Source organism: Lycorma delicatula, chromosome 10, assembly GCF_047948215.1.
Source record: "Lycorma delicatula isolate Av1 chromosome 10, ASM4794821v1, whole genome shotgun sequence".
In the NCBI taxonomy this organism is placed as follows: Eukaryota; Metazoa; Arthropoda; class Insecta; order Hemiptera; family Fulgoridae; genus Lycorma; species Lycorma delicatula.
Genome location: NC_134464.1, coordinates 121,639,090 through 121,654,717, shown reverse-complemented (window position 1 = coordinate 121,654,717; position 15,628 = coordinate 121,639,090). Strand labels below are relative to the sequence as shown.

General features: G+C 33.5%; 1 protein-coding gene across 1 annotated transcript in view; it reads left to right on the top strand.

Annotated features, from left to right (window-relative positions):
• The window catches only part of LOC142330958 (vacuolar protein sorting-associated protein 11 homolog), a 117,783-nt gene that overhangs the window by 28,323 nt on the left and 73,832 nt on the right, over positions 1-15,628 (top strand). The window contains exon 3 of the mRNA XM_075376423.1: positions 14,553-14,642. Within this exon, the coding sequence (XP_075232538.1) occupies positions 14,553-14,642 (90 nt within the window). The remainder of the gene's footprint in view (positions 1-14,552; positions 14,643-15,628) is intronic.

Sequence of the window (15,628 nt, the reverse complement as noted above, 5' to 3'; positions counted from 1 at the left end):
ATTGATGCCTCTTTTGTTTCTTCATTTTTACTTCACACTCCTTTTACTATTTTTTCATTTATAATGAAGAACTTTTTTGACCAAAATAACTCTTAACAGATTTGATGTATTTTTTATTCATTCTTTTATATTTTATGGTAATAAATTTTACTTTTCTTTCTTTTTCCTGTTTAGCCTCCGGTAACTACCGTTTAGATAATTCTTCAGAGGATGAATGAGGATGATATGTATTCGAATCGTGGATACGTTCATTGTTGGTTGGATTTCAAATTAACCACTCTCAGGAATGGTTGAACTTTCTTTTTCCTGTTTAGCCTCCGGTAACTACCGATAGATAATACTTCAGAGAATGATATGTGTGAGTGTAAATGAAGTGTAGTCTTGTACATTCTCAGTTCGACCGTTCCTGAGATGTGTGGTTAATTGAAACCCAACCGCCAAAGAACACCGGTATCCACGATCTAGTATTCAAATCCGTGTAAAAATAACTGGTTTTACAAGGACTTGAACGCTGTAACTCTCGACTTCCAAATCAGCTGATTTGGGAAGACGCGTTAACCACTAGACCAACCCGGTGGGTGACATAGTTATCCTGGTCGTGTTGTACCAAATCGTAAAGTATTTATTAGAATTTTTAATAATCTTCGTGAGAACGGTACACTTCCCAGCGCTCATATTTCATCTGAACAACAAGCAAATCTTGTTGATGAAGGTGAAAACATTCAGCAGATGGTTCAACGTAGTCCAGTAACGAGCACACGATTAATTGCAACACGGCTCGATATTTCACAAAGTAGAATATGGAGGACATTAAATAATAATGGATTGTATCCTTTTCATATTCAGAAAGTGCAGCATCTCCAGCATGGTGAGTACGCCAGCCGGCTGCGGTTTTCTCAACGGGTTGGTAGGAATCAACATTTAATTGCATTTATACTATTTTCGGATGAAGCTACATTCACTCGTAACGGAATAAACAACACACGGAATGCGCATCGGTGGTCTGAAGAAAACCCACATGCTACAGTGGAAAAAAATTTCCAGCAACGATTTTCAGTGAATGTTTGGTGCGGTATCATAGACTACCAATTAATCGGTCCTTTCATACTACAACATCGGGTCACAGGGAGAAATTATCTGGAATTTTTACGTAATGAATTTATTATATCGCCGGAAAATATCCCCTTAGCAAAACAAATTGAAATGTATTACCAACTTGATAGAGCTCCTACACATTTAACATTTCTTTTTTTGTAACATTTTCTTCTAAGTTTTCGTCGGTTTTGTTGTTAATAAAAGTCGACATGTTTAAAATTTTATTTCTTTTTTGTTGTCATTATTTACATCAATCTTCTTATAATTAAATTCTCTACAATTTACGTTTAAAAAATGTATGATTTATCGCCAATTTAACAACGTTATTGTACGTCAAACGTAAACAAATGTGTTTTTTGACCCTATTTTTGACGTTTTACATGGGATATCTTAGAAAATAGGAGAGATACAGTTCTGGGACCTATTTTTTCGATTTCCCAGCTCAAACCCCATAAGAAACAATTAAATTTGCCCCTTAATTGACCTTCCCAGAATTTCAGAAAGCCTTAATTTACCCGGAGGAACTGAAACTCGGGCAAAATCTTTCACCCTGAATAACTCGCTAACGAAGCGTTTTCGGACCTATGTTTATATGAACTTTTTTCTTATTTTTAGCCTCTAGAATGAGTTGTCAAAGTATTGCCTTATCCTCCTGAATCACTCTGTATATGATATTAGTCGATTACTTTTCTTCGTGAAATTTCTCCTGAGCTTGAGCCAGTTTGCTTTGGACCCTTCTTCAGGGGATTGACATGGTTTACAGATGTATAATGTAGTATCAGTACTTTTACTTTTCATATTATTCGTAAAGTTAAACTCCTAAAATAATTAACTTATTCAATCTGGTTAATAGCAGTAGCCATTATAAAGGCAACATTAGTTAAAAGAATGCCACTCTGTCACTACAATAATGCCTCCTATTCCTTGAACTAATCAAAGTTTGAATCAAGGAGTATAATTTTTAAAACCCACCACAATCTTCTCTCATATCTCATTTAATTAATCGTTTTATTTTTTTCATTTTCTACTCGGGTTTTTGTTCTAGCACGATGATCAGCATTTCCTCCAAATCATTTTTAAATAGAACAATTACATATGTATAATTATAAATTATACATTAATTTATAGTTTTGAAAAATAAACACTTTATATAAAGTTAATTCTAAACTGTATATTAATTTTTATTACAGTAATAGCATTAGTGATTTTTCAGAACATTATAAATCGGTCTGTTAAAAAGTAATTATAACCCTGTTAATATTCAGTATGAATTTTTGTATTATAAGAAGGCCAAAGCCTCCCGGTGTTACTTGCAATTCTTTTTACATTCCACAATTGCTTGGCTCTGCTATCAGATTCATCTTAAAACTGTATCGATCTTAATTACATTTTTATGCTTATACTGCTTTAACCTTTCTAGCTTAACTGTTTTGCTCCCTTGTAAACAAAAAGGAAACCTTAAATTTAATTTGACTAATCTGTTTAACTTAAAATCTTACCTGTCTAATATACTTTTTGTGAAAAGATCATTGTACCTGAATTAGTGGGAAGATTTTTTGACGGTTAGGTTAATTATTATAAATGACAATGTAAACCGTTATGTCCCTTTCTCGCAGGCAGAAAACTAATGCTAAAATTGTTCTGTTGTTTGGCCCGATTTTTTTTTTCACCTTCCCTGATGACTCAATATTCAGTATCGGACGAGTCAAAGATAACCTTAATTAATTTTAAACTACAACTTCCTAACCTATTATTTAGTTAAAAGTTATTTATTGTTGGGGAAGGAAAGGAACTCTGCAATGGAGTAAAGAAAAAAGTTTACCCTTTTCATAAAAGTGCATGTGTAATCACTGTTATTAATGTCATCAGTAGTTTCTCCATGAATATCGGTCTTAGGTTCATTAAAATAATGTTCCTTTATATCCTTTCTTATATTACAATTACAAGTGTCTATTTCTTTTAAAATCTGTCTGCTTACATTAATTATTTGTAAATAATAATGGAGCAATCATTACTATAAGAACTTTTTCTAGATTTTATTTAGGTTATAATCTCTAAATCTATTTCAGTATTATATGTGAAATCCATTTTAAACATCTCTTAGCAATTTATCATCACCAAGCTGAAATAAAATATTTTACTTTATGGTTTTGCAAAGTTAATCTACATACTCATTTCAAGAAATGTTACGATAAATCATTACACATAAGAACTTCATATAGTAATGCCAGAACAGACCATTCAAATACACCACAAAAAGTTTGTACCACATTCAGGTATCGTTCCCTGTCATTGCGGTTCACTGTCGTGGAATTTCCATCTTACAAAAAAATAAGCTCCGATCACTCAACAGTTGTATACTGTTTGGTCTCAAGGGTACATTACATCATCTTGTCATGGGTTTCTTGATTGTTTTCTGTTTTTTAATTGTGGCATTTTGTTTGTTTACAAGGCCCCCAAAGAAAGTGAAATTGCCTCTTGTCACTAAAGATGATTTCCTTTGAAAAATCATCGTTTGTATTTTTTCTCGATTAAAACCAATCAACAAACTGTTTCTGTTGAAATGATAAGGTGGATTCAATTATCCAGTTGACTGAATTTTGTAATCTTACATAAAAACATCTTTCACGAGAATTCACAGCAACTAACTTCTTGTAATTCTCAACTATTGTGAACGACAACAAATGGATCTTGTTGCATTCACATTAACACTTTCACACGCAATGGCAATGCTTCACAAACCGATTAGAATGAGAGGGTAAAGTCTTTAATGTTTGCTGTCAAGGTAGATCCTGTATAACACGCCCTTGAGGGTGTCAGTTGTTTCTACTCCCCAAGGAGGCCATGCCGACCCAGCTATGCTGTTCCTGACAGCACCCTCCCAGTGGCTGGGTCTTGGACTTTTAATAAGCGTGTGCCACTAATCCGGGGTCCCCAGACTGGGTCTCGGTCTTTCTTTTTCCCACCTAAGGACCCCAGGAGTCCCCGTTCAATCACTGAAGGTAGTATGCTAGAGCATCCCACCCCTCCTGAATGGGGCTGTCCTCCCTGCCCTAACACTAACACCCTTATCTTCCACTTCTTCCAGGGTCTTCTTTCGGTTGTACTGACTATTGACCAGTTCTGTTCACCGTGAAGCATTGCCTCCACTATTATCTGCGGTAATCTCTCCCAACTGTGTCCGCATCATCATCCTGTCTTCCTCCCACCTTGGGCACTGGAAGACAGTGTGTTCTGCGGTATCCTGCTCTCCACAATACAAGCAGCTTTCAGATGACCGTCTCTTCCTGCCATATAGGTTAAAGCTACCATGCCCCGATAACAATTGGGTTAGCACAAATGTAAGTTCCCCGTGCTCACGTCTGAGATAAGGCCTGATATCTGGTATTAACCTCTTCGTCCAGTCCATTTCTCCTGCCAGTGCTCTGTCGTCCCCTTCCTGGCCATACTCTTTGTTATTCCTTCTCTTTTCCGAACCTCGTTCTTCCGCCAAGAACTCCATAGGGGGAGCGAGGCAATCACCAGGACTGGCTGTAGAGACCGTACGGTAAGCCCTAGCAACACCGATTGCCAGTCGGCACTGCAGTCCGCAAGCCTCCGAACGGCCACTTCGTCCATAACGCCCTCCTCCACACTGACACGGCATACAAGGCAACGGGCCGAGCCACCACTGCCAGCACCCTCCTTTTTGATGAGCTCGGCTCAATTTTGGTCATGAGCCTTGAGACAGTCGACACTGTTCTACCTGCCTTGTCGACTGCCTCCCTGACATGATCTTGAAAGGCTCTCCGGCTTTCAAGCCAAACCCCCAGGTATTTGGCTCTACTGACCGGCTCGATAACGACCCCCCCCTTACCTGTAGCCTGATAGGGAAGAGTCGCCTTCTCCCGACTCCCAGCAGCTTCGTTTTTTCTGCAGCGAGGCTAATGCCGTGGCCCGCCAACCATCTGTTGAACAATGGAATAGCTCGTTCACCTTTCCAGATGATCTTTTCTTTTGTTCAGGCGACTAATACCATGGAGACCTCATCGGCAGTACCGGTAATCGAAACTTCCTCAGGATACCGCAACCTGAGGACCCATCATATGCTAGGTTCCACATGATCGGTCCAATTATCGAACTCTGCGGGACACCGCGCTCCATACTAGTTGTAACCTCTTTACCTTCTGCATGACCAATTATCTTCCTGCTAATAAAACAGTCGTAAAGGACTCGCACCAGATATGGGCTGATATCGCTCTGAATCAACTCATCCATGATGCACCCGAACGGCAGTGAGTTGATTGCATTCTTGACATCCAACATCACCACCGCAGGGATGCACCTCGTTCTCCAAGAACCCGCTGCAGCCTGATCAACAATCTTCATCACCCTAGCTATGGCATCCTCCGTTGTCCACACTCTCCTGAATCCATATTGTCATTCACTAAGGCCTCCTTTCCGTTCTACTTCATCTCGGAGACGCTCCGCCAACAGCCTCTTGAAGAGTTTGCTTAGATAACTTAACAGGCAAAGAGGTCGGTATCCGACTGGGCCTCCCGCCTTTCCTTCACCTTTTCTCCAACCTTTCTCAGTAGAAACACCCTGGCCTCCTTCCATTATGGTGGCAAACAACCATCCAGGAGTACTCGGTTAAAGGCCGCCAGCAGTTGGTCCGCAGCAAATTCCACCGTTGCAGCCACAACCTTGTTAGTAACCCGGTCGAGGCTCCTTTTAGCTTTCAGCCTCCCTTCCGCCTGTCGCAGCTCGCCAATACAGGGATATCCACTGCAGTTATCTCTCTATAGATGAGTCAGTCACCTCTAAGGAACAAAACACCAATTTGTTCCTAAGAACCTCCTCGGCAAGAATGGGTAACGTCTTCTACCAAATCTACCAATTACAATTTGGAAGGCGTCACCCCATATGTTGTTCTCCAACATGTCCAGGAGCTCTCCTGTATTTCACTCCTGTAAGCGCTCCTTTTTTCGGCCAGTTCCTTTCTGCATTAGAGGGTGTCCTCACGATATCACCTTCTCCTGGCCCGTTCCAGCTGTCTCCTGGCCGTAATACAGCACCTTCTCGCATCCGCAACCCGAACAGTCCACCAATATACATCTTTCTTTGCGGACTTGTATGGTCCAGTGACTCTTCTGTTGTTTTTGATACCGCCTTCGTCAGGGTGCTGGGGGGAGATATTTTTCAGATGACAAGGGCGCTCTTTCACCAACTTCTTAAGCCTGGCTAGGCCCTCTTTCGGACATAATCTCCTGTTATCAGCCACCATGCTACAAGACAAACCGTCCCCAATTTCAGACCAAACAAAGAAATGGTCGCTCAATGACTTCTCTTCACCACTCATCTCCACGATCTCTCCCAATCTCGGCGAGACAAACGTGACATCCACAAACGAGCATCTGTTTACCATCACTAGGGTAGGTGCTGTCCATTATTGATCACCACCAAACCCAACTCGTCTGTGACATGAGTATGTTATGTTCAAGTTTTTTTTTTAAGTAATTAATTTATATAAGCTTAAAATTTGTTAGGAATACATTGTGGAAGTTTTGTTACTTATGAAAAACATCCAGCATGACTGTATTTGAAACAGGATCTTCCAGTTAAGTGCAATCATTAAGTGATTGTTTTGTAAAACAAAAGTACACTAGCAGCTTTTAAAATCGTTGTATTTATCCATAACAGCATAATATTCATTAAATAATGCTCTTCATTTCAGCAGTGTATTGACCTGATTTAATTATTAGAAAGTAAAATGGACTATGAAAATCAACCAAGTAGCTGTGTTATACATGTGCCATTCATTCCATATCCACTAAAATGTGCAAGAGGTTATACCTTTCAGTTTCAGAAAACTTATATTAAAAAAAAAGAATAATTTTTATTTTGTTTGTGAATTACAAAAGTTATAACAATTATAGGAAAATATGTTGTTAAGTTATTCATTTTGTTACTTTTATTTCTAATATAATATTATTACTAGTATTTTAATTTTATAATACAATATAGAAAACACAGAATATTTTAATTTTAGCTTGCGTTTAAAGGTCAACCTATGTTTATTCAATTAAGTATTTAGTCCTGAAATCTTAAATTTCACACTGGAATTTACATTTATCTTAAATTATAGTCTGTACTTTTTGCCTTGTATCAGTAGTACGCATTGTTCACAGATGGTTTATGTCTTTTGTACTACAGTATTATACTGTGTAAAGATAGATATGAAACATTAGTATAACTCTGAATTAGATTTCTTAATTAATAAATTTATTTTAGTATATTAACCCGATTCTGATAGAGAACAATAAATATCAACTAACATTTAAATGGGTTACTACAGCTGCTTGTGTTGCAAATAAAAGGCCTAAATATGTTTCTCGAGACTGTATATTGAACACAAAAAATTACAGGTACCTACTCAAATTCTATTTGTTGTAACTATTTTATTTTGGTTAAAGTTAGTTAATAAATACAGATTATAGTGGAAATGGTGAAGGGGCTTATAATACACATAAAAATAATAAATGTATGAGTGGCGGTGGTGGAGGGGTGATTTGGGGGTTTAAAAATTTTCTAATACAGAAGTTGTAGATCATGCAAAATTCTACAGTATTTTTTAGAGGTCACTTTTTAACACGACCTAGAAATTTCTGAGAAAAATGTGAAATTTGTTTTTGTTTTATTTTTCATTTCTGCAAAAATAATTTAATTTTGACGGAAGTTGGTGAAAGTATACCTTTCTGTGTCTTAAATAACCACAACTCTTTTTGACATCAACTTTAGACGACATCAACTTTAAATAAGTTATTTCAATCGGTCTAATATAACCAACTGTAAGAAAAAATGATTGAAATATTAAAACAATGGATCAATTGTTCTTAAACTCTAATTAGTGGTCATTAATCAGCATTGACGTGATCATTGGTTTTTTTTAATAGTTAACTGTAGTTATGGAATGTTGAAATTAACAAAGCAGAAAGAACAAAGAGAAACCACACTTTTTATGTACAATTTTCCATAGTTCCTACGTATATTTTTCAAACAAATTATGACTTGAAGAACAATTATGTAGAAAAGAAGAAATTTTAATTCAGTTTAAAACTCAACCTTTTCTACATAGGGATAATAACTATGCCAGAATTAATTTTTCTTTCATAATGCAAATTGTGGAAGTTTTTTAAACTAATTATGGTTAATTTCTTTTTAAAAATTTTCTGTATAAATATATAATTTATAATTTCTTGGTCTTTTATTAGTCCTTGTAATTTTTCTTTGCTCTTTGTGGGCTCTTATCTCTATCTTAATTTTATTTATCTCATCACTTTAAGTGAGTAAAAGATTAAGAAATTGTCACAAGAAATCTTGTATTTCAAGAAATAAAAAAATAATTATTGTTAAATACTTACTTGTACTGAAATTATTTATTGTTTTATTCCGTTTTTCACTTTAATATATTTTATTAATAGTTAATATTTATTTAATATTATATTATTTTATTAATAGTAGAAGGAAGATTAAAGAAAAACAAACTGACATACTTGGCATTTATAGACCTAGAAAAGGCATTCGATAACGTAAACTGGAATAAAATGTTCAGCATTTAAAAAAAAATTAGGGTTCACATACAGAGGTAGAAGAACAATTGCTAACATGTACAGGAACCAAACAGCAACAGTAATAATTGAAGAAAATGAGAAAGAAGCCGTAATAAGAAAGGTAGTCCGACTAGGATGTTACCTATCCCCATTACTTTTTAATCTTTACATGGAATTAGCAGTTAATAATGTTAAAGAACAATTTAGATTCGGAGTAACAGTACAAGGTAAAAAGATAAAGATGCTACGATTTGCTGATGATATAGTAATTCTAGCCGAGAGTAAAAAGGATTTAGAAGAAACAATGAACGGCATAGATGAAGTCCTACGCAAGAACTATCGCATGAAAATAAACAAGAACAAAACAAAAGTAATGAAATGTAGTAGAAATAACAAAGATGGACCACTGAATGTGAAAATAGGAGGAGAAAAGATTACAGAGGTAAAAGAATTTTGTTATTTGGGAAGTAGAATTACTAAAGATGGACGAAGTAGGAGCAATATAAAATGCCGAATAGCACAAGCTAAACGAGCCTTCAGTAAGAAATATAATTTGTTTACGTCAAAAATTAATTTAAATGTCAGGAAAAGATTTTTGAAAGTGTATGTTTGGAGTGTCGCTTTATATGGAAGTGAAACTTGGACAATCGGAGTATCTGAGAAGAAAAGATTAGAAGCTTTTGAAGTGTGGTGCTATAGGAGAATGTTAAAAATCAAATGGGTGGATAAAGTGACAAATGAAGTGGTATTGCGGCAAATAGATGAAGAAAGAAGCATTTGGAAAAATATAGTTTAAAGAAGAGACAGACTTATAGGCCACATACTAAGGCATCCTGGAATAGTCGCTTTAATATTGGAAGGACAGGTAGAAGGGAAAAATTGTGTAGGCAGGCCGCGTTTGGAATATGTAAAACAAATTTTTAGGGATGTAGGATGTAGAGGGTATACTGAAATGAAACGACTAGCACTAGATAGGGAATATTGGAGAGCTGCATCAAACCAGTCAAATGACTGGTTTGATGCAGCTCTCCAAGTCTTGATCTCAGTCTGTGGCTTTCTTGGACCATAAATCTTTCTTAAAATTCTTCCATCTTAAGTAGATTTTCTACTCCAGTTATATTTGTAGTTTCCACACCGTACAATATTTCTGGTCTTGCAGCTGCACTATAATGTTTTCCTCAATTTTACATTTAATGAAGGTGTGTTTTTTTTTGTAGCAGATATTTTAGAAAGTGCAGAAAGTTTAGTTCTAATTTGTGTCAGTCTATCTGTTCTATTTCTACTAATTTTTTCTCAAAGATATTTAAAATGACCCGTGATCTTAATTTTGTCATACTTTATTTCTATTATCTTTTTGGTTTATATACTGGCACTTGTCATCATTTCTGTCTTTGTAAAGGAGATCTGCAAGCCTGTTTTTCTTCAGCTACTTCTTTCAGTAATCGGTTGATTACTTCTTGTTCTGATTCTGCAAAGAGTGCAAAGTAATCCCAAAAAACTAGACATTTAATCTTGACATTCTGATTCTTTGTTCCTGTTTTTGAACTTGAATCATTATTTTCCCAGAATGTCTCCTGACTTTATGTAAAACCAAGTTGAAAAGCATTGGTAAAAGACCTTCACTTTGTCTTAGTCCTGTTTTTATTTGGAGTGATTTCCTGACTTCACCTAGAAACTTGACTTTAGATTTAATGTAGGTTAAAGCGAGTTTAATTAAATGTATGATTTTTTGCTCAAATTTGTATTCTTTTAATGTGTCAAATATGGTTTCTGTATCTACTGAATTGTAAGCCTTTTGAAAATCATTGAATAAAAAAAGATGTCTTTTGGCCTTGTGTTGTAATATTTTAATATCATTTTTAGGCTTAGAATTTGTTCTGTACAAGATCTATTTCTTCTGCATCTACCTTGATATTCATCAAACTTTGTGTTGATGTGCGGTTCAGGTTTCTTAAGAAGTAGTTTGGAGAATATTTTATATGTGACAGGTAATAGTGAGATTCCTCTATCGTTATTAACTTCAGTTTTTTAGCCTTTTTTATATAATGGATTAATTAATGCGACAAGCCAATCATCTGGAATCTTTTCTTCTGTCCAAATTTTCTGGAAGAGTTTGATTGTTTCTGTTGGGAATTTCTTATCTGCAAGATTCCATAATTCTGTGATTTTACCATCCTCACCTGATGTTTTATTGTTTTTGAGCAACCTGATCACATTTTTAATGTCTTACTTGTCTGGTGAATTAAAGTAAGGATTCTGTGTTGTGAAGCTTAAGTTCAGTTTTTCTTTGGGGTTTTCACAGTTTAATAACTTTTCAAAATATTCAACCAGGATCTCACAATTTTCCTTGTTGTTCAAGGCTAGTATGCCATTTTCTGTTTTAAAGTTAAAACTTTGAGATGAGTAACCATTGAGTTTATTCTTAAATGTTCTGTAAAATAGTCTTGAAGTTTTCGTCCATTTCTGTTATTTGTTCTTTCATGAGTTTTCTTCTAATTTTCCTTAGTGTTTGGTGTGTTATTTTTTCATAATTTTTGGGCTTAATCTAGATTTTCTTGAGTTTTGTTATTCCATTTTTTCCAGGCTAGAAGCCTTTTTAATTGCATTTCAGATGCATTACCACCAGGTTGTTTTGTGAAAGTTTAATGGTGCAATTTCTTGGACAGGTTTAATTAAATTTTGAGTGACTTCATTCCAATTTTTATTTGTATTTAGTTTATTTTAAAATTCTGTCATCTTTTCATTTAAAAGTGTTTGTTATTAGTTTTGGGGATTTTGACATTAGTATGAAATTCATCTTGATTTAGGAGAGATCTGAGGTTACATTTATGTCTTTCCTGACCTTGTCATTTTGAATTTCTTTGTGGCAGTTTTGAGAGATGGTTACATGATAAAGTTAAAATTTGTTGACATGATTTTGAAATTTAGGTGTTCACAGAATTTGACTAATCTTTCACCATGCTCGTTTGTTCTTGTGTGAGCTGGATGTTTACCAATTATGTTAGAAAATTTGGTATTAATGTAGTAGTAGTCGATTTACCTCTGTAGTTAGTTAGTTCTTAGATGGCGCCACTGAAATGATACATTTAAATAAGAAAATAAGTAAATAAAATTATGAATGTAATTAACCAAACTTAACCCACACTTACTTCGCTCGCTAACCTTCACTTGCTAGTCAAAGTAAGTGAGCAAAGCGAGCTTAGGTTAATTTGGTTAGATTATATTTATAATTTTATTTATTTAATTTTTTATTTCAATATAGCGTTTCAGTGGTTCCATCTAAGAACTACCTAACTACAGTGGTAGATTGCCTACTACATTAATACCAAAAATTTTCTTTCAGAGCAAAGTTGAGCATTGAAATCTCCTAGCAAAATTTTCACTTGATTTACTGGGATTTTGAAGATTTCTTCCCAGAATTCTTTGTCAGATTTTCTTTGTGTATCTTTTATTTAATGATTTGATGGTCAGAAGTGATAATCTTGCATTTACACTTTTGAAGTCAATGACCGAGTCTAAATTTTTTTGTTGACCATAAAAGGTGTTCCAAGATGTGAAATGTTTTTCATTGTGCTTTTGCCAACTTTTCTCTTAAAAATTCTGTCAGATTCAAAAGTGTCTTCATCTAAGAATCTGGTTTCTTGAAGTGCAAGTATGGAGATATTTAGCGTGTGTAGTTCTGTGGTTAAGTTTTCTGACTTTGATTAAAGAGTTAATATTATGTTCCAAAAAAATACTTTTTTTTATTTTTATATTTGTAAAGGTTCTTTGAATGCTCCAATTCACCTTTTAGCTTCATACTGACAGACACCCTGGAATCCAATCGTCTGACTTTGTCTTTAGGGTAATTCATTTTGTAAGAAGTTATAATTCAGGATATTAATGTTTTTGATGGTTGGACAGAATCCAATGTAATACAATTAAGTTCCCTCGTAATACAATTAAGGTTTGAGCCCTCTAGTGCTCAAGGAATTAATTATTATTAAGCTTAAGGAATTATTATTTATTCCTTGAGCTCAAGGAATTATTTTATAGACTAAAATAGGATGGAAAGAAAAGGGCGTTTTTAAAAATGTTGAAAGAAAGCGGCTTAGTAAGGATATATTATACATAAAAAAATAAATAAATAGAGGAAAGAACAAGAAATAATAAAAAAATATTAAGTGATTAATAAACAGGGATTTCAAAACTGTGAGTAGTAGTCAAAAAAGAGATGAATTTATTACTAGCCAATTGTGTAAAATTTCAAATCTGCTTGCTTCTCATCATGAACTGACTCTAATCTATGTATGCAACTGTTGAACTCTTGTACATTGTCAGCGCATTCCTCTTAGACATATGTATATCCCATGAGAGTCAGTCTTCTCACTACAGCGTGTTTCATAACTGTAACTGTTTGACAAAATAAATTCATTTTACTATTTCTGACTGTGATAAAATGAAAGCCCTCTAATGAAATGAAGATTTTAATAGTATTTTTAGAATAACAGTAAGAAATAAAAATAATTTTTATCATTTTACACAGTGTAATTAATATTTTTCATTATTAAGAGTGTGATTCAATAATTAAAGAGACAAGTAACTAAGGAGGCAAAACAGTTAATAAGAAGATTATGACACTTTCAGAACAATAAGCTGGTAACCCTGTGATGACGTTTGATAAGCTGATTGAGTAAAATTAGTTTATTTATAGCCTTAAAAAATATCATTTTACAATTGCAAGACCTGTTTGCAAATTATTTGAACAACAAGCAATGATCCAGTTTTTGCTTTTGTTCTCCAGCTTTTGTTCAGTTAGCATTTGTTCTCTTATAACCAAATGTTATGGACAAAGTTGTATGAATCTCAGAAATGTTTATAGGTGAGAAGAAAAGTTTAAAGACAGTCTAACTTCAATGAATGACGACCACATACTGGACATTCAATTGAAGTTTCAATCCTGTGTTTGAAACTCACATGAACACTCATTGTAAACAATCTGTAGTCTCAATGTAATTGTAATCTGTTAGTCTTTTTGGATGAAAGTGTTCATGTAAGTTTCAAGCACTGGAATTGAAACTCCCTTGGATCTCGATTCAAAGGTATTATTTTGCTTTACAATAACCTCTGGCCTCAGTGGCTGAGTTACTTAAACAAATTGCATTGCGAAGTATTACCTCACTTTCCATACAGTTCTGACTCAGCTCCATCAGATTTCTATTTGTTTTGTCCACTCAAGGAGGCATTATATGGTAAGAAGTTTAATAACAATGATAACGTAAAGAAAATGTGCTGAATTGGTTCCAACATCAAAGCAAAGATTTCTTTGCAGTAGGCATAAGTAAGCTGATTCAGAGACAGGATAAATGTATCAATGTTGCTGAGATTATGAAGCTGAAAAAAAGTAACATTAATAGAATAAATCATTCTAGCTCCAAAACAATTTGTATCTTTAATTATTGATAGACCCTCATTATTATTTATTTATTTTTCATTTATATATATATATATATATATATATATACATACACACACACACACGTGTAATATCTAACAGTCTTCTAATTATGATTGTTTATGTTTAACAATCAAAATAATAACAATCATCTAGTTTTAAATATTAAGTAAAATTTTTATAAATGATTTGAGAAATTGTTTGTTTCTAACTTAGGTTGCATAAACAAAATTAGTTTATTTAAATAAACAATGAAACTTTCTGTTAGATCTCCTTATAAAACTTTGTGTACTATAAGCTTAGTGTAAAAAATTGAATTGTATTTGTAACAGTGATGCCATTTTGTCAATTCTAAAATTGCAAATTTTTTAATTTTATTGATGTAATTACTATAAATGTAATGTGAATTTAATTTACTTTTTTTTTTGTAGACAATTCTTGATAGCGTTGGTTGTTCACCTCATTGTTCAGTTTTAATGGATTCTGTGAAAGATAGTCATTTCATGATATGTAGAAATGATGTAAGTCATATTAAATTGAATATTATTTGTACATTATATATGTAGATAAAAGTAAAGTTTTTCCATTCAGCATGCCAATGAAGGATAAGCAGATTTATATTTTTTTAATTAGACTTGTATGCTAGTAGTTATTGAAATATTTTTATTAAACTTATAACCACAATACCTTAATAAAACCCATAAATTATGTATGACATTGTAGGTATCTATCACAAAAATATAATGCTGGAGATTACATATTTTGCCTCTTGTTATTGCTTATATTTCTAAAATTAAGTTTTAATTTTAAGGTTTGATGTGATTGCTAGTTGCTTGTTGCTTGTTGATACAAAAGACATTATCTTTCCTGCCATGGGTAATAATGTATTTCATTTCTGTATTCTCATTTGAAAGAAATTGATTTTACTTCTGGACTTTTTCTTACATTTTGTTTGTCTGTTAATGAATCTGCAGAAATAATGTATTCCTTCATCAATATCTTACATGTACTTAAAATTTGGTTAGTCTTGTTTTGCCAGTTTAGATTAAAGTTTTAATGTTCAGTTATATTAGCTGTTAAGAATTAATAATTTACTTAGTTAAGATTCAGTTTCATTCACTAAGTGTACCATTGTGGTTCTTTTTTAAAAATGTGTTTTGTATGATACTCACTTCTTAAAATACTAAGTGTTTTTATAATTTAACTATAATTTTTTTTTTTAAATCATCTTAGTTAATCCTGGAAGATATATAATACTGTTAAAATAATGTCCAGTACTATTTTTAATAAAAAATTTGAGAAAAAATGTAATGTACACACTTAATAGCAAAAAAAATTTACTAATTAAAAAAAATTGTAACCATTTATTAGATGAATGTTAATTTTCAAAACTGTCTAGTTCAGTGTTTCCTTGAAAGATCCAGATAGTTTTTATTTTTATGTACATTTTGAACTTCCACTAATTATTTTAAGTTAATTTGCAATACTTACAGGTATCAGACTATTT